Here is a 17,989-nt window from a genome sequence, read left to right on the forward strand (position 1 = left end):
ATGGGACAAACTGAGTCATTACAAGATGTATGTTCTTTAATTGCTCCAGTAATATCTATAAATTGTTTCCAGCAGCTCGGACAGAGGGCTCCGAATGTTATTGAAGAGGTTTGGAGGAAACTCTGATTTCAATCTAGCATTCAAAGTTACCATCCTCATGTTCAGGAGCATGATGCTTCATAAAAGTTTATTGGTATCTGAGTCTCTTCAGTATGTGTTAAAGCTATTCATTTTGAAGCAGCTTAATCAGATGCAGTTTTCCAAAACATTTGATAGGGTTTTTTTGTGTTTTTTTATAACTCTGGGTGCATATACTGCCCTTGGTGAGACTTGTGTGGGTATTTAGTTCAAACCATTGCTGTTGTGGCTTTTTAGCTACTCTGGATTTTTGTTAGTCAAACAAAGGTTGACTCACTATTCATTGTGGATAACGTCCCTGCGTGTGAGAGGGAGCCCATGGAGAAGTCAGGTTGTCAAAGCAGGAGTCGTATGAGCAAACTGTAGGTAACAGATCTGTTGCCTTCCATTTTAAGAGTGACCTTTAACTCAACAGACTTTGCAAAATAACTCCAGCAGAGCACTGCCATGCCCGCTGGAGGCTTACCTCCCGGGGACCTGCCGCCCCAGGGAGTGGTGCGACGGCCGGCCCCGGCCAGCGGCCTGGTGCTGCTCTGCAGATCTGCTTGGCTGGCGAAAACGCTGGGCTCTGTGCCGGGGCAGCACATCGGTGCATCCGAGCAGAGGGCTGAGCTGCTCACCGCCTCCCCAGTCGCCCCTGCCCTAAGGGAGAACCGGATGGATTGACTGTGCTGGGCTCTGGTGGGTGACAGCACGGAATGACAAGGAGCTGTGCCTGTGGAGAACAGAGGATGATAAAGACGACAAAAATCCCCTTTTCCCAGCTGTTTCAGTGAGGGACGGCAGCGTGGAATTGTGTATTCTCCGTGACATTGATTCTCCACAACAAGTGCAAGAAAACGTCTTCAGTTACAGAAACCGCATTCAGCTCAAGGTTCAAGGAGCTATTTTTAGGTGCTCAACAACTTCACTGAACTTCTGTCTAATAGGTGGGCCATTGCTGGTGTCAAGATTGATTTTTGTATTTTGGCATAATTTACTTTTTAAATGCATTTGTATGAAAAAAGAACATGGAAGACGCTCCTCTGCCTCTGTTGACCATGCCAACAGCTCCTTACAATGACCAGAAACCAGGAACCAGTGGATTACGGAAGAAGACCTTTTATTTTGAATCCAAGATGAACTATTTGCAGAATTTTATCCAGAGTATATTTTTTTCCATAGACCTAAGAGAGCGACAAGGATCTTCTATGGTAGTTGGAGGTGATGGGAGATACCTTAATAAGTCTGCAGTGGAACTGATAGTCCAAATGGCTGCTGCCAATGGGGTTGGTAAATGTTAAATGACTAAATTCCTGTAGTTGTGTAGCTGATAAATGCAGAAAACCATAATAAATTAGTCAGTATGAGATTTAATTTCCCCAAAGCTGCTAATAGTTAACTTTTTAATGGAAAATCAGTTTGGTAGCATAGAAATTACTGATTTTTCACTTTTAAGTGATGCAGTTGGATAGAAGTATGTGGGAATACACATGCAGCAAAGAAAAATAAATACTGCTTGGTTTTTGTGTGTTCTCGTTTTGTGTTTTGACATGCCACAAGCTATTGGCACCTGTGGATTTCATAGTCTCTCCATCAGATCATAAAACCCTGATAGTGTTCAGAAGCGAAGTAACTGGTAGAGCCATGGCTCGCTGTTCAATGGCAGCTTGGCAGAAGGTCTTTCAGCATTGGTCTGAGCTGCTCAGCAAATGAAAAGGCAAAACGTGGTTGTTTCTTTCTCAACAGGTATAAGTTGTGGCTATGTGATACGTACTCCGGGAGCCTTTGAAAATTGAAATAAGATAAGAGTTAGCAAGTGAGTGGCAACCTTTACAGTGATCTCTGATTGTGCTGGAAATCTGTATTTTGGAAGCAGAACAGAAGGCTTGTCTGTTTGCAGTAGAGCACGGTTTGTGCACTGCAAGACTCTTGGGCATTGGGGTTTGGTCTTTGTTTCCTTCTGCTTTTTAAGAAGAAAAGACTCTGCTGTCTCTCCTGGATCACTTAGTGCAGAGCAAACTTTACACTAAGAGACCTGGCTCTTAGGAATTTGTTTGACAGAAAAACTTACCTGCTCACAACAGGGTAATTAGTAGTGAATGGGAGAATAGGAGGAGAGAACTCTTTTTTTTTTTTTTTTTTTTTTTTTTTTTTTTTTTTTTTTAAATCGATGTATTTTCCATCTTAGGGGCGGGGGGGGGAATCCTTTGGCATTGCAAATTAATGTATTCCTCTTAAGTCAGTGTATGGGCTGAGCAGAAGAGCTGGAAAATGTGCACAAAGAGCCAGGCCTGCTGCTTGCACTGCTTGACACTAGGACAGATTTTCTGCTGGTAAAGGTGAGATTAGACTGCTCTTCACCAGCTGAGACTTTCCCATGCATTTCTTTCCAGCAGTGTGGCCCATGTCTGGCTAAAATCTCATTTCGCTGCTGGTTTTGATTTTTTTCATTGATTGTTTTTATAGAGTCTGGCTAATAGCTGTGACTAGCAGCACTGTGCTCATCTTGCTCTATAGAATAGAAGGGATGAGTCCAAGGATGTTTTCAAATATAAAAAAACACGAAGAGGGCATGCATATCGTGTTTTGAGTATGTGAAAATCACTGGGGGGAGGAGGGGGGCCGCAGGAGGTCTCCTTTATTGCCCGTGTGCATCTTAGTGGGGCTTTCAGTAAAACTAGCGTGGAAGTGTTGCCTGGATTGCTTCGAAGTGCTGTCGCCACACAAAGCGGGTCTGTTTGTGAACGGGTCTGTTCTGAGCATTCTGTGAAAGGTATTTCTGCATCATTACATCCTTAGTTTTTTTCTCATAAGAAATTCCAGATAATTAAAAAAAGATTAAGTGTAAATTGCTCAGCACGCTGCCGCACTGAGCAACCTTTTCCAGTGGTTACCACAAAGGATTTAGCATTGGATGGGTGGGGAATGACAGCTGAAAATCTCTGAAAGCCAAAGAGGACCCCAAATCACAGAGCAGCTTGTACGGAGACAAGTTTTTCTTTTCCTTCCTTGCTGCGGGAGCAGCAATGCACATGCAAAAGCCACAGTTCAGGTGTGCGGCGAGAACAGGTTTGGTAAGGACAACAGATTTGATGTGTTCATCCAGCTCTCCTGCAGCTGCTGTGTGGTTTGGGAGAGAAACTCCCTTGTTTTGCCAGTCCTCCGCAGCATCCCTTGAGCTGCATGCGAGGCCTGGCAGAGCACCCATGCAGAGGGGCGTTGCGGCTGAACGTGACTCTCAAAAGGAAGCTGGGAAACAAAAGATGAAGTTTTAGAGAGGAGCTTCCTGGAGACTGCATTAATTCTCAGTGAAATTGAAGGAGCAAGACTTGGAGGCTGGAATAAAACATGAGACAAGGTGTGCTGGCTTGGACTGAGAGTGGGGAAGAAAGCAAAACCTGTGTAGGTTGGGCTACTTCAAATTAAATGTATGGCGTAATAAACTAGTGCGATCAGCCTGGTAGGTAGGCACTGTGAGGGCTGTAATATTAGCTACTATGGCCAGCTGAAAGAAGGGCATTCAGTTTGGGTTTATAAACTGCTGTTTCACATTTATGCTTGTTGTTTGCTAGAGGTGCAGTTCTTTTAGCGGCGCCTCGCTCACCCAGCCAGTCTGTGACAGCTGTAGCATGTAATAACCGATCAGCAGTGAAGCCGGGGCTTAGCACCAGGCAGTGCCGTGTGAGAGGAATCGCAGTCATCCAAGTGCCCTTGGCTTAGCACCGAACGCGGACCTTCAGTCTGGGAACACTGCCTTTTGTTTTCTGATTTATCTTGTGTTTGAATTAAATTCCTCCTCTTTTCTCAGTCGTATACAGGGTCTAATCTCCTCGGTTGATGGAGGTCTGGTATTTTTTTAAATCTCTGTCACCTCATTTGGGGGCTATGGTAAGGAGCGTGTTCTTCCAGAAAAATATTCATCTTCTGTTTTATTACATGAACGCCAGCAACCGGATCCTGATTACCTTGTATTGCTTAGCACATTGGTCTGGATTTAATCTCGGTGATATTACTAAATTTATGGGAAGGAGGTGTGTTACCCGCTGCAAGTAAGAGAATCTACAGCTGGTCCCACGGGAGTAGGGATGTTGTTCGATTTTTGTTTTGTTTTGGGTTCTCTCAATCCCATTGTGTCTTTTGAAAGCAAAGTTCGAGACCATAGCCAAAGGGTTTGGGGCTTGGTTTTTTTTTTTTTTTTTTTTTTTTGGTTGTTGTTTAGATGCCTCTGGAAAGCTCAGCTCTTCAGTGCAAGCTGCCATTTCCAGTTGAACTGCAGCATTCATAAAGGAAAATGCTAAAAAGGCACAACAGAGCGCGGTCAGATGCTGACCTTTACTGTACACAGCGGAGAGTTTCAGCAGCCTCCCAGGAACAAGCTGTTTGCTTGCAGAGAAGCAGCATCTCTCCTGGAGGCTCTGGTTTACCTGTCACCAGTGTTTGGGGGTTTGGTGGTTTTGCTGGTTTTAGGATTTGGGACTCAGAGTAGTTTGGTTTGCTCTTTAATTTTCAGATTGGCCGCTTGGTCATCGGGCAGAACGGCATTCTCTCCACCCCCGCAGTGTCCTGCATCATCAGGAAAATCAAAGCCATTGGTGGCATCATTCTGACAGCCAGCCACAACCCCGGTGGGCCCAATGGAGACTTTGGCATTAAATTCAATATTGCCAATGGAGGTAAAGTCACTTGGTTTGTTTTGATTTGCTTTGTTTCTGTTTGGCCGTTTCTTGTGTTGACCCCAAGGAACTCAATTTAACTGTCTTAATATCACAGAGATTCAGTGCCCTGAGCAGTGGGTTTCCCTAAACAGAGCAAGTGATTGATCTGCTCCCCTCATACCCTGATATTCCTCTCCTACGGAGGTATTCCCAGCCCCAGGTCTTTTGCTGTATTTCTGAAGCACACTCCTCTTGCAGTCTGATTCTTTAACGTCTTCCCCTTTGCCCATTTTATCTTGCAGGTCCTGCCCCTGAAGGTATCACGGACAAAATTTTCCAAATCAGCAAGAAAATTGAAGAGTATGCAATCTGCCCAGATCTCCAGGTGGACCTGAGCACCATTGGGAAACAGCAGTTTGACCTGGAGAACAAATTTAAACCATTTACAGGTAAACGCCTCTTCTTCCTCTTGGAAAGTTTCCTTTCAGGTGGAGTTAGCGTGGACCTGCCATGAACGGGCAAGGACATCTGGTGTTTCTGAAGGACAGACGTGGCAATTCTGACCTCTCCTTCTCATCTCTTGGGCAATCCAAGCAAGGACATCGCTCCTGGTCACCCTGGCATCCTGGCTTTTTGGTTTTTTTTTTTTTGCCTGCATCTGGCCTTGTGTAGATACTTTAATTATATCATTGTTTCTGTCCTACAGAAGGTTGTACTTCAGTAGGTAAATCTGATCCATCAAACTTCACTAAAATCAGGGACTATTCTGTCTGTAAGGCTACCGTTAACATGTACTTGTGAAACAGGCAACTCTGTGGTTAAAGTGCATTTTCCTGATTAAAAATTATAGTGTTGGTGTTTAATCTTTGTAACTGATCTTTTTTTCCATGATTTCACATATCAAAGTGCTCTCTGTGAGTGGGAAAGCCATTACATTTCACACGTGACTTTTGTCAATGAGCAGTGAAATATGAAAATACATTAAAAAAAGACTTTTGAAAAACACTTACTGCAGGTATTTTTTTACCACCTCCTGGTGACCTGTGCTTGTAATTTAAAAAAAAAAAAAAAATTAAAAGATTATAGAATTTGGCAATTCTCTCAGTCCCCATTTCTCTGTAGTGGGATTTTTATGTTAATGGGGTTTTCATGGCTCTGTCTTTGTATGGCCTAGTTGCAAAGCTGCAACTTTTTCAAACTATTAGGTGCACAGTTCCTGTTGACTTTGGTGGAAATTGGAGATCTGTTTTTGTATTTTTTTTTTCTTTCCCCTTTTTTTTTTCTTTCCCCTCTTCCTTTAATCCCACTCTCCAGGTAAGCAGAGTGGGACTGAGCCCTCTCGAAAGAAATCCAGGGAGCCGTAGCTGGGAGCAGTGTTTGTCTTAAAGATTTTGTTGGTCCGTTTGGTCTGTAACCCGATTAGCAGTGACAGCCTGTAATTAAATTCTTAATAGAGGACCATTATTACTGTCTTTATGAAATGATTCTATGGGATGTTTAAAGGCTTTATGCTGAGCCCCGGCCCTTTGCACTAAGGACTGTCAGCACACCACCACGTGTAGCAAAATTGTTTTTCTGCAAAGATTTCAGACTCTGAGAGTTGGTCTCTATTTACTTTTTTTCCCAGTGGAAATTGTGGACTCGGTAGAAGCTTATGCGAATATGCTGAGGAACATCTTTGACTTCAATGCGTTAAAGGAACTGCTTTCTGGGAAAAACCACCTCAAGATTCGCATAGATGCTATGCACGGAGGTACGGGTGGACTTGGGTTTGTGGGATTGCAGGGTGCCAGGTGTCCCCAGGCTTTCCCATTTACTTCAGAGAGAAAACTTTTTTCTGGTATTTGTATCCATCATTTGTAAATTTGTTTCTTGTTTTGCAACACGTTGCATTTTTCTTTTTGCAGGCAAGCTTTTTATTCTTTTATATTGTTTTCTTTTGTCAAATATTTGGACTTGGGAAATGTTTGGGGTTCGGGGGGAATGCTGTGTGGCTCACACACATCAGTCCACACCTGAGAGACAGAGGAGGTTAGCACTGATGCTGTGATTCGAGCTGCCCTGGCAGACTTTGCATCAGTCGATGTCCTGTGGAGGTCACAGCAGTTAGGCAAAGGTCTGCCCATAGATATTTCGGTACAAAAATGGGACCATTGGACTGTTTTATATAATTTAATATATAAGCCAACCTTGTGAGTCTCTTTCAATAGACATTTTCGGGAGCACCCTAGCTTTCTTAGCATCTTGTTTCTCTTGTCTCCAGGCCATTCCCATTCCTATGCTCACTTATTTTTTATTGTCTACATTATTAGCGTTTGAGAGCAGTAAATCCTATTGTACTGCTGGATGTCTGTGAATCACACGTGTTTTGTTCTGTTATATGGGGCTGTCGTACTAATACCTCGGTGCACTTGGGGCATAAGCCCTTCACAGTGGGGTCCTGGCTCATGTGCTGAGCCCCTGGCATAGGCTCATCCTCGCTTCTAAACCCATGAGTGGTTTCACTTACTTAGTGGGACAGCCCCTTAGCTGGAAAGCTTGCTTTGGCAAGAGCTTGTGTGCCTGGATGGATCAGGCTTAAGCACGCCATTGTGCTGCTTGGGGCTTTTGATGTGAGTGCTTGTGCTTTAGTACCAAAACCATATAAACTGACCCAAAGTGAGCAGACCGGAGGCCTGGGTGGTTACGTGGCTGGTGCAGAGCTGCCTGAGGGCAGAGGCTGACTCGTTTCCTCTTCATGTTTTGCTGTGATAGTTGTGGGCCCTTATGTAAAAAAGATCCTGTGTGAAGAGCTTGGAGCCCCAGCAAATTCAGCTGTGAACTGCATCCCGCTAGAGGACTTTGGTGGCCACCATCCTGACCCCAACTTAACCTATGCTGCTGACCTGGTCCAGACCATGAAGACGGGAGAATATGACTTCGGAGCTGCCTTTGACGGAGACGGGGTAAACGGGCTGTTCTGTATTCACCTTTTTGCCCTCTAGTCAGTTGTGGGGGAGTGACCGCTAATCTGCTTTTAAGCAGAGAAGGACGAAGGCAAAGACCTTTTTTTCTCCCTCTCTCCCTTCTGTAATTGCAAGTAGAAGTGAACCGCTTGCTGCAGTTTGCCACCATGGCAATAGTTGGCTACTGTGTTAATAATGAAGCCCAAACTGTATTTAAGTAGCTTTAAAGGCTGTGAAAAATTAGCAGGAAGGTGAAATACTATACAGGTGTTGCTATTTAACTTTTTCAAAACTCTGTATTTATTTCAGTGCAGTCAAAAATCTCTGAGTCGTTGGGTTTATAGGCTGCGCCTGCCAAGTAGAATAACTTCTGCCATTGCAGCCTTTTTGCGCTAAGCGGGGATGAGAGCTGTTTCTCTCTTGTCTTCACCAGGATCGCAATATGATTCTTGGGAAACACGGCTTCTTTGTGAACCCCTCCGACTCCGTTGCCGTCATCGCTGCCAATATTTTCAGTATCCCTTACTTCCAGCAAACCGGAGTCCGTGGCTTTGCCCGGAGCATGCCCACCAGTGGGGCTCTCGATAGGTAGCATCTACCTCTGTACGCAGTGGGAGCAGGGAGGGGAGCCCTGCCAAGGAGAGGGACTGTCCCTTTTTTGTGGTTTAACACATGTCTATAGTGGGAAGTGAGTGCATGGTCCGCCTGAAGGGTGAAGCAGCGTCGGGGCTGCTGCGGGCTGGCTGCCAGGGGAGGCAGTGAAGTTTAATGCATTAAATCCTGTTTGGGGACATGGCAGAGCTGGGCTCCGCTCTTGGCTCTTTCTCTTCTCTACCGATAGGCCCAAACAAGTGACCCTCCCCACCCTTTTTTTAATTTGATAGTGAAACTTTCTTTGTTAAATGCTTTGAGATCTACGACTTAAAATTGCTTTAGAAGAGCTATGTGTTTGTATTTATTCTTTAGTTGCGCATCCCACCCATTTCCCAAACGTTACACCGGGATAAAATAGAGGATTGCTGTACAAAGAATTGCTTGTTGTAAAAAAAAAACAAAACAGTGGCATGACCTGCCTTCAGCGTTACCCCAAAAGAGATGCTTGGTAGCAACTGAAGCTCCTACTGCAGTATTTCACACGGGAGCGCTAAGAGTCCAGCTGTAATGTGACTTAGCCTTCTTACCTTTGAAGGGTGGCCCATGCTACAAAGATTGCTTTATATGAAACTCCAACTGGCTGGAAGTTCTTTGGAAACTTGATGGATGCAAACAAACTGTCTCTGTGTGGAGAGGAAAGTTTTGGTACTGGTAAGTCAGCATTCCTGATTTCACCAATGATGGTATTATTCCTCCTCTCAGTTCTTTGTTGTGCTGGGTAGCTTGGGATTTATCTTTCATGTGTAGCTGTTAATGCTTCTAAAATAATAAAATAATTTAAAAAAAAAGCTTGCAAGAATCACTGGTGGAAACGAACACAATGCTAAAAGTTTTGTCAGGCAAGAGCTAGTTCTCCTTTCAGTTATTTAGGAAGGCATATGTAGATATGCAGGAAGTTTAAGGGCCTCTTTACTAGCCCGGTCATTGAGTCTATAGGGATTAAGTGCAGTGTTAAATGTATTTTTCAACTCTTGGTGGCCAGGAAAACCTTCTAAATGTTTTCATTTCTGGAAAGAAATATGGTTTGGAGCATGCAGTTTTATTAGGGAAGGTTTCAGGTCACTATTAAATCTCTGAGCTTAATAGGGCCCTCATTTTCCTGTTCTAAAAACAAGGTATGATTTATAAAGTTTAAATTAACACTTGCCTTTGAACAGTCTAAGCAAGTTATTAGGTTACTGAGAAACAAAGTGAACATCTTAAGGAATTTACTAGGGGTGTGCACGTGACACAAAACTATTATTTGTGCAGGGAAGTTAAAGTGAGCAGATTTTGCTCTGCATCGGAGCGGTGTGCTCAAAACGCGCAGTGTTCCCGGGAGGCCTTGGCAGTTTCTGAGTTCTCCCATGGCATCTACCACATGGTTTTAACGTCCTGACTGTGGAAATGGGACCTTCCCTGCATGCAGGAGGTCAGCACCTAATTCATGCACAAAGGCTGAGTTTTACCTGGTCTAAATTCTTCCCGACATCTTCTTTTTCCTTCTCTAAAGACCTCTGAAGACCGGGGGCAGCTGGTAGGATATGCAAGGCACAAGGTCTCGAGGGAATTTAGGTTGGATGATCTCAGGCTCAAACCTTGTGTGTTTTCATTCCACCACCCCATATTTCAGAAAAACATTTTAGCCTGTGCGTGGGTGTCTCACAGAGCAGGGATGGCCTTAAATCCCCAAATGCCTGAAATTAAGGGCTTTGTGGAACTGGGGTGCACAGCTTGACATGAAAGGATTACCCCAGCTTTTCTGTAGCTGAGGAAAAGGTATCGAAGACTCTGGTTGAAAGCAGTTTGCTGTGAAGCTGAAGCAGTCTTCAGTGGCAATATTTTCACAATTGAATGCTATTCTGATACATGGGATTTGGCCTCAGGTTGGAAGGAAAGGAGAATTTCAGAAAATGTGGTATCTCTGTAAAGAAGTCTTGAAGTAAATCGTGAGTAAAGAAAGATTTTGGAGTTTTGTCCTGAATGATTTCAGCGTGCGTTAAGTTTATGTTCTGACTTTGGCTAATGAGAGGGCACCGGCATTTCAGTAAATAAATAAAAACAAAAAGCAGCAAATGATTCATGGAGCTGCTGATAGGAGATGGTCTCTAATGAGCAGCTCTCTAAAATGGTTTCCATCTTTTATTGTATGAACAATGAGCTCATAGTTTCTCTCCATCCCCCAATAGGTAAGTGACTCTACACTACAAATAAAAGTGACTGATTCCATTTGCAGCAGGGGCTGAGAGAGAGGTTTGAGATTTTGGCCATACAGCATCACACTTGAGTGGCCAGGGACTGAAGCCGTTTGGGGGGGACAGATTAAGAAAGGGCCCAGGAGTGTTGGACACCCCCTGCAATGGAAAGGGGGTTTGTCCATCTGGCAAATGCACTTTAAGGAATGAAAAGGAGTGAGGAAGGTTGTTTGATAGTAAGTTAATGAGGAGTTGTTTGGAGCCGGACAGAATATGAGTGCTGAAGGGGAGAGAGGTGAAGGAGCAGCCAAATAGACCCAGTAAAAATTGAAACAAACTGTGACCCGGTGGGACTGGAGTCCAGGAGCAATTAGAGTAATGTGATATGACAGAATTCCTGCTTGCTTTTTTGGGTATTTTATTCCAGCAATAAGTTGATACATCACATGGGACTTCTGTTTATTTAGCATTCCTCTCCATCACCTCTGTACAGCTCTCTGCGCTGTAAAGGACCGTGAGGATAATTTATCGCTGCGTCCACAATAGTGGGATTTGTGTAAAGCGCCACGTAACCCATGCCCCAACCCCCAGCCTTTTTCCCCAGATGATTGCCCACTCTGGCAGTTCTTCAGAGGGTAAAATGGCAGCTCTGGAGTGTTCTCTGCATTAGCAGGCATACCCTGGCTCCGTGGGATTTCATTAATACCTGTTTGGAGGTTTTCCACAGCTCAAAGGATAAAACTCAGAAGTTGTGCATCTGTGGGGCCCAGCGCCGAACTCGCAAGCCAGAAGCATGGAGTCTGGGTTGGATGTATTCTGGGCTGCCATTTGATCCCTCGTTTAATTTAGGTGTTCAGGGTGCTGTCTAAGTTGCAACACCCTCTCAGGTTTCCCAAGGGCCTCAGTGCTGTGCAGTCCCTGCCCTGACACTGTCGGCCCCTGTTCAGTGTGCTCCCAGGGCAAGGCTGGGCTGGCTTCTGACGGCTTCCTACTCTCTGTGCAATGCTTGCTTTGGAGGAATCCTCTTCTAGCCAAAACAGGGTCTTTTACAGGCTTTCAGTGCCTGGCGTGTGGGAGTGAGAGCAGGCATGAGGCTCTCTTCTGGTTTCCGCACGTGAACGAAGTCTCTCCTTGCCCTGCTGTTTGCCAGCCCGGGTGGCTGGTGCTGTCTGACAGGCTGCTCTTCTCTCCATTGTGGGGTAATTTCAGAGTCAGCGCGGGCTGACATTTTTCTTGGTGCTCAGCCAGAATATGTGCTGATTTGGCAGATGGTACGTGACAACTGCTTGAAGAGGTTGATGTTAGTCCTTTCTGAGCTGTTCCTTTATATTTGCCCCCACCCCCCCTTTTTTTTTTTAAGACCTTTTTACCATGCATTCTCCATTACTTCCTTGGGAACAGAATTAAGGATCTGTGAACAATGAGAGAGAGAGAGAGAGAGCGCACGCGTGTGTGTGTGCGTGTGTGTTAAAAGGGGCCGAATGTTTTATTTGGGCTATAGCTAAAAGCAGATGATATCTTGGATCAAGCTCATGAAATGCCTTGCATTTGTGAGTTTGTACGGCTGCCGGTTGGATGGAGGAGAGAAGACAAGGTAGGGCCCTAGCACAGACTCTCGTGTGAAAGGAGGTGGGAAATGTGTTTCTGCTGTGGCTCTCTGCAGGCTCCGACCACATCCGTGAGAAGGACGGGCTGTGGGCTGTCCTGGCTTGGCTGTCCATCCTAGCCACCCGCAAGCAGAGCGTGGAGGACATCATGAAGGATCACTGGCAGAAGTATGGCAGGAACTTCTTCACCAGGTGGGGAAGGTGCTCCTGACATCTCACACTTACCTTTGTCCTGTGTTCGACCCTCCAAGGTCAGAGCCCCAAGCACTGACGGCACCAGCATGTGGTACCGCAGTGCTGTTCCCACCTCGTTACACTTGCTGTTTCTGTCCTGTTGCAGTAATTTAAAACTCCCTGAGCAGTTTGCTGCAGTATGCAACATATCTGGGTTAAATAAAACAGTGGGTATTCACCTTAACCTTTCATGATGTCCAGTTTAGGATTTGTTATTCTAAACATAAATCTAGTAAGTATCAAAGTCTGCAAAGGCTGTACATTTTATATCTGCAAGGTATCTTTTTTTCTTTTAATGGAGATTTTTTTTCTTGCAAGAATCTTCTTTTGCCATTGGAACAGTTTATTTCTTGAGACCACAAATCACAAGTTAATTTGTAATGTCTTCAGTGATTGGCAATGTCTTACTGAATGGATGCCCAGCTCCTAGGCCGTTATTTACCTGGTTGAGTTTCTGTCCAGTCCCAAAATGCTCTAATTTAAATGGCAGTAGACATGGAAGATGAAAAGGGGAGGAGTGAGAACCAACCTGCACATAAGCAGAGGTGGGAACGCCATCTGGAGTGAAAGCATTAGGCAGAAATCTCTCAGCTTGGAAGACCTACATGAAAATTCTGTCTCAAATTGCCAAATGAAAGGACTTGCCTTTTCCTTCTTATTTTTTTTTCTTCCTTTTTTTTTTTCCCCCCACACCACAAAGCCAGCATACATCTGAGGCATTTAAACCTGTGGAAAAAATGCCAAAGTCTAGAATAAAAAGGCAGTCTTTTAGCACCAGAGGTATGTCTGCATAGCAAGCTAAGTGCAATGGTAGGCAGGTTAGCAAGCCTGTGCATGCTTCATCTAGCCAGCGGGGTAAATAAAAGCGGCGCAAATCCCACTGGCAATCAGAGTACAAAGTCTCGGATCTTGATGTGTGCTCCAGCTGCTCTCTGCTGCCTCTCCTACCCAGGTTAATGAGATCAAAGCTGGCACTGGTATGTTATCATGTGCTGCAATCACACCTGCATTTTGCTGTGGGGATGCACATGAGGATGTTCAGGCAAAATTGTTATCACAAGGAACCTGTTGAGATCCTATTGGCAGAATTAGAATAAATTCTCTGCAGTCAGCGTTGTTGGAGTCTAGCCCTCTGTCTTCGATATGCTTAGCACAAGACAGCACAATTTGCGCTTTCATCTCTCCTGATGCCGAATGTCTGTGATATGTTGCAGTGTATCCCACAGATTTGTATTGGATCGTAGCTATATTGCTGCACACAGATTCTCCTCACTTTTCTTCCTGTCCTCTCCTTTAGTAAGGGCGTAGAGAACATCTATGGGGCAGACCGCAGTGTTTCAACAAGGGCATCACAAAACATTGCTACTCATTACAGCCTCCCCTTCCTAATCTTTGTTTTGTGGTGATTGGTTGTAGATACGACTATGAAGAGGTGGATGCAGATGCAGCTAACAAAATGATGAAGGATTTGGAGACTGTGATGTTTGACCGCTCCTTTGTGGGGAAGCAGTTATCATGTGGTGACAAAGTCTACGCGGTTGAGAAAGCTGATAATTTTGAGTACAACGATCCCGTGGATGGAAGTGTCTCCAGAAACCAGGTGGGCATAACCTCGCCTGCGCTGAACGTGACTTCAGAGGGATGTTGCGCTGTGTATTTTGGGTTTAATCTTTTTCTGTTGCATTTGCACCTGCTTTAAAGTCAAATGTTGCGTTTGTCCCTTGGAAAATTTTTTCTGCCCTGTGTTTGCTCGTGGGATCCTGCCCTGCGTGAAGGAAATTGCTGCCTTGGAGAGGGAAGGGTCTGGAGGCTGCTCCAGCCCCAACAGGGCCCGGAGGGGGAGCAGAGCTTCCCTACAGCCACCCCAGAGGGGAACGAGTGAAGGAGCTGAGTTGAGGGGGTTCCTTTGGGCGATGGGTCACCAGCTGAGAAACGGGTTGTGCTGAATGAAGGGTTGAAACCCCACTGGAGCACGAGGCACAAACCCTCCTGTTCAGGTAGCGTCGTGTCTCTAGCACTAGAACCCCAGGTTGCTGCAAGCAAATCCTCCCTAGATGCACTTGTCTCTGAGGTGATGGCACTCCTCATGTGCTTGTCCCTAAGAGGGCAGGCAGCAGTGCAGGGCGGCTGTAACGGGGGGATTGAGTTCCAGGCTCCAGAAGTCACAGGGATATTAAATACATGTGAGATGAGTAACCTGTCACCAGAGATTATTGAAATAAAAACGTCCTGTAGAGGGATTGGTTTGACAGCATAACGTGGAAGCATAGTAAGTGGGAAGGAATAATAGAGCAATCCTGCAGGAATGATTGCCTTGCCTGTGGGATGACAGGAGCATTTTCTTTATGTCCTATTTTCGTGGAAGAGCAGTGGGTTGGTAATAGTGTGTCTGACAGAGAATCGGTGCCTGGCTCTTGTTTCCAAGCAAGCAGCGGGGCAAGGGACCTTACAGCAGCAACGTGCTTTGTGTTCAGGAGCTCTAGCAAGTTCTCTAGAGTAGGTTAGGAGGGACACTAGCTCCTCCAGGAGTGGGAAGAGGATAACAGAGGAGCCTTCTGTGGCTCTCTAAAGAGGAGGAGCTCGGGGATCATGCAGGTCAGGCATAGCCATGCTGGGTCTCATGGAAAATACCTTGGGTACCCAAGAGGCACGTAGCTGAGAGGCTCTTCTCCTCCCCTTCTCTCTTACCAGGGCTTGCGGCTCATCTTCTCTGATGGCTCCCGCATCATATTCAGACTAAGCGGTACTGGCAGTGCTGGAGCAACCGTGCGGCTGTACATTGACAGCTATGAGAAGGATGCTCAGAAGATACATGAAGACCCACAGGTAAGCACTGCATCTCAGTCATGGCATCGCTGGCTCCCAACCTTCCTAAAAAGCTTAAATCTTTGCTTAGCACTGCTTTGCTTAGAGCTCTGTGGAGGTGCTAGGTATTTTGGAAGCAAAGGCTTTGGTACCTTTAATCCCAATGTAAATAGATTTATTAAAAAAAAAAAAAAAGCAGCTCTGTGTGGAACAAGTGTTACTTACTCAGAATCCCTCACAACTGCGCCTGCAATGGCACATTAGTTTTCCTGTTTATGTTATATCTGTGGCTGGTTGCAGGTGTGGGAGGACACTGTTTCAGTCCTGAACTGACCTTCTAGTTCAAATGTTGCATCACTAGGGATAAAATGAGCTCATTCCTATACCAAATTTGGGAAATACTTGTTTAAAACAAATAAAATGGGGTAAAAAGATGCAGTTGTATATAAGATGGCACTGACCTCTTCTGTACTAAGTTTAATACATGTTTGTTACAGCATCATTTAAAAATACTGTTGACCTCTCTTGTAGGCACGGGAGGAAAAGAATCTTCATTTTATATTCCACAGCAAACAGTCTTTGAGCTCTTTTTGCATAACTTACTGTGCCATTATTGACAAAAAGACTGGAAAAAACCTTCACAGTTTGAGAGGCACAAACTAAACGTACGATTTAACTGTCCTGTGCCAGTGGTGCAACGGAGTTCGGAGTACGGCACAATGAGGGTGGCAGCAGCAACACCGGAGCTGTGCTCGGGTTTTCTCTCCCAACCTGCATGCGGTCATAACGCTGCATATGTCGCTGCGCCATTCCTCTCACTGGTCCCGCAGCTCATGTTGTGAACCTGAAACAGTCCCTTGACCAGCAGTGCTGAGCTTTGGGTGTCCTGGGCTGACATCAAGATGCCTGCGAGGGAAGGGTGGACGCATTGTGTGTAGGCTGCGCGTGCTGCTCTGCTCCGTGGTTCTGAGCCATCTCTTTCCTTTCTGCAGGTCATGTTGGCACCTCTCATTTCTATTGCACTGAAACTTTCACAGCTTCATGAAAGAACCGGCCGCACCGGTCCGACTGTCATAACATAAAGGCTTGGTCAGACACCGTGCTGGAGTGCACACCGAGTGAAGGAAGTCAGCCTGTCTCCCCTTTTATTGTCAAATCTGTCACTAAAAGAGGAATATTAATTTTATCTCTGTATTTAAGAACACTATTCAACTGCTAAGGATAGATAATAAAACCCAGCCCCTGTCAACACCTTGTGTGCACGTTGCTGTGCTGCTTTTCTGTGTCACACAGCACTGCTGGCAATTTGTGTATGGTGCTCATTAGCACAGCCTTTTGGTTTAGCATATGTACTTTTTTTTTCTTAAACAAAAGACTCTAGAAATAACAAAAAGACTAAGTTCCTCAACAATACAGAGGCTTTTTTCTGTCTTGGAAACTTTTGTGGAAAAGAAGCTCAAATACTTCATCTTTGTTAATACATAGTCTTTTAAATGTGATGTCTCTGAATAAGCAATGGCTATGAATTAAGGCTGAGTATTTTTTGCTTACGTGGATTTTTCCCTTTCAAAAACAAATTATGTAAATTGATCTCCATTTGCCTTCTGTATAAGAAAAAACCCACAACAAACCCTCCACACAGAAATAAGCAATAACAAGCATTGCAGGATATTAAACTGATATGGGCTACAATTACTGTTCAGTGCTCTTTTATTTTCTTACATGGTGATAGGCTCCCTTTTGAAGAATAAAAGATTGTTTTGATGAGCTTTTGTTTGGTTGAACGTGGATAGTAAGATCCTTGGAATAATCAGATTTGCAGGCATTCATGTGCAATATCTTATCCAAGGGCACAGAGGGGGTCACTTTGGAAACAGTTGTAGCTGTTCCATGTTAACGCCCCGCAGCTGCACCTTCCTGCCCTTTTCCTGGAAGCCATCCCCTTGGAGCTGAGCCATGTTCCTGCTCCTGGCCAGACCGGCTGACTTTGCCCTGGAGAGGACTAGACGAGCTCATGCCGCTGACTTAGTGCCCCTCATCCATGGAGGTGACACCCTCCAGCAACGAGAGGGACTCTGGAAAATAACCCCAGGTAAATCCACAAGACCCTGTTGGTTTATTCCCTCCATCTCCAGGCTGTTAAGGCTTAAGCTATGTTAATAAAAGTAGTTGCATTAGTGGGAATGAGTTTAGGTGGCTTTCCCCTTTTGGTTTGCTTGCCTTTGTCACCCAAATCCCTGCAACATTCATGCCCCGTCTTGCCCTCTGCCCTGGCTGGGCTCAGCAGCACGGGGCCTTGCTGTGGTGGTACTGCCCATGCAGCTGAAATTCAGGCTGGGTCCCTGGGCAGGCCTGAGGGAACAGCTCTGTTTTCCAGGAATGTGAAACATCCCACACGCACCCTAACCAGGACACTGCCAGCACCACTTCTGAGGTAGCTGCAGATATGCTGACAAAAGGCTCTTTATCTCATCTTCCTCACAGAGGTGAGGTGTCTCTTGACGGACAGAATTCTCCGCTCAATCTGCGTTAACAGTTTTGCTGGCAGAGCTGCTTTGGTGTGGGGCATATTAAAAAACAAAAAACCTCACAGCCTGTTGCTGCTTGTTGTCTGCCTGAGCCCTGGTGCTGGATGTTGCTGGGTGGGGGGCGCAGAGCTCCTGTCCCCACTCCCTCCTGCAGCCCGGCTCCGCTGGCCAGCCATGTCCACGGGGATGCATGGAGAAACGGTCCAGGGGGAAAGCTGCAGCTGTGCCGCTTCCACCACAGCCCTGTCCGCCCTGTGCTCTGGTTTT

General features: G+C 45.4%; 1 protein-coding gene across 1 annotated transcript; it reads left to right on the plus strand.

The window, feature by feature from the left end:
• The first annotated feature begins 701 nt into the window (after nucleotides 1-701).
• PGM1 (phosphoglucomutase 1) lies at nucleotides 702-16,958 on the plus strand. The gene is made up of 11 exons (XM_009287430.2): nucleotides 702-1,406; nucleotides 4,631-4,793; nucleotides 5,078-5,224; nucleotides 6,403-6,528; nucleotides 7,530-7,720; nucleotides 8,154-8,308; nucleotides 8,910-9,025; nucleotides 12,212-12,347; nucleotides 13,806-13,989; nucleotides 15,081-15,215; nucleotides 16,187-16,958. The coding sequence occupies exons 1-11, from the start codon at nucleotides 1,149-1,151 to the stop codon at nucleotides 16,274-16,276; spliced, it is 1,701 nt and encodes a 566-aa protein (XP_009285705.1). The 5' UTR covers nucleotides 702-1,148; the 3' UTR covers nucleotides 16,277-16,958.
• Nucleotides 16,959-17,989: the final 1,031 nt, after the last annotated feature.

This window comes from Aptenodytes forsteri, unplaced genomic scaffold (assembly GCF_000699145.1).
Source record: "Aptenodytes forsteri isolate BGI_AS27 unplaced genomic scaffold, ASM69914v1 Scaffold119, whole genome shotgun sequence".
NCBI classification, from domain to species: Eukaryota; Metazoa; Chordata; class Aves; order Sphenisciformes; family Spheniscidae; genus Aptenodytes; species Aptenodytes forsteri.

Coding starts and splice junctions, on each gene's coding strand:
- PGM1 (XM_009287430.2), top strand. CDS start 1,149: ATGGAAGACGCTCCTCTGCCTCTGTTGACCATGCCAACAGCTCCTTAC. Junction 6,529..7,529: donor CATAGATGCTATGCACGGAG/GTACGGGTGGAC, acceptor TTGCTGTGATAG/TTGTGGGCCCTTATGTAAAA. Junction 8,309..8,909: donor ACCAGTGGGGCTCTCGATAG/GTAGCATCTACC, acceptor TTACCTTTGAAG/GGTGGCCCATGCTACAAAGA.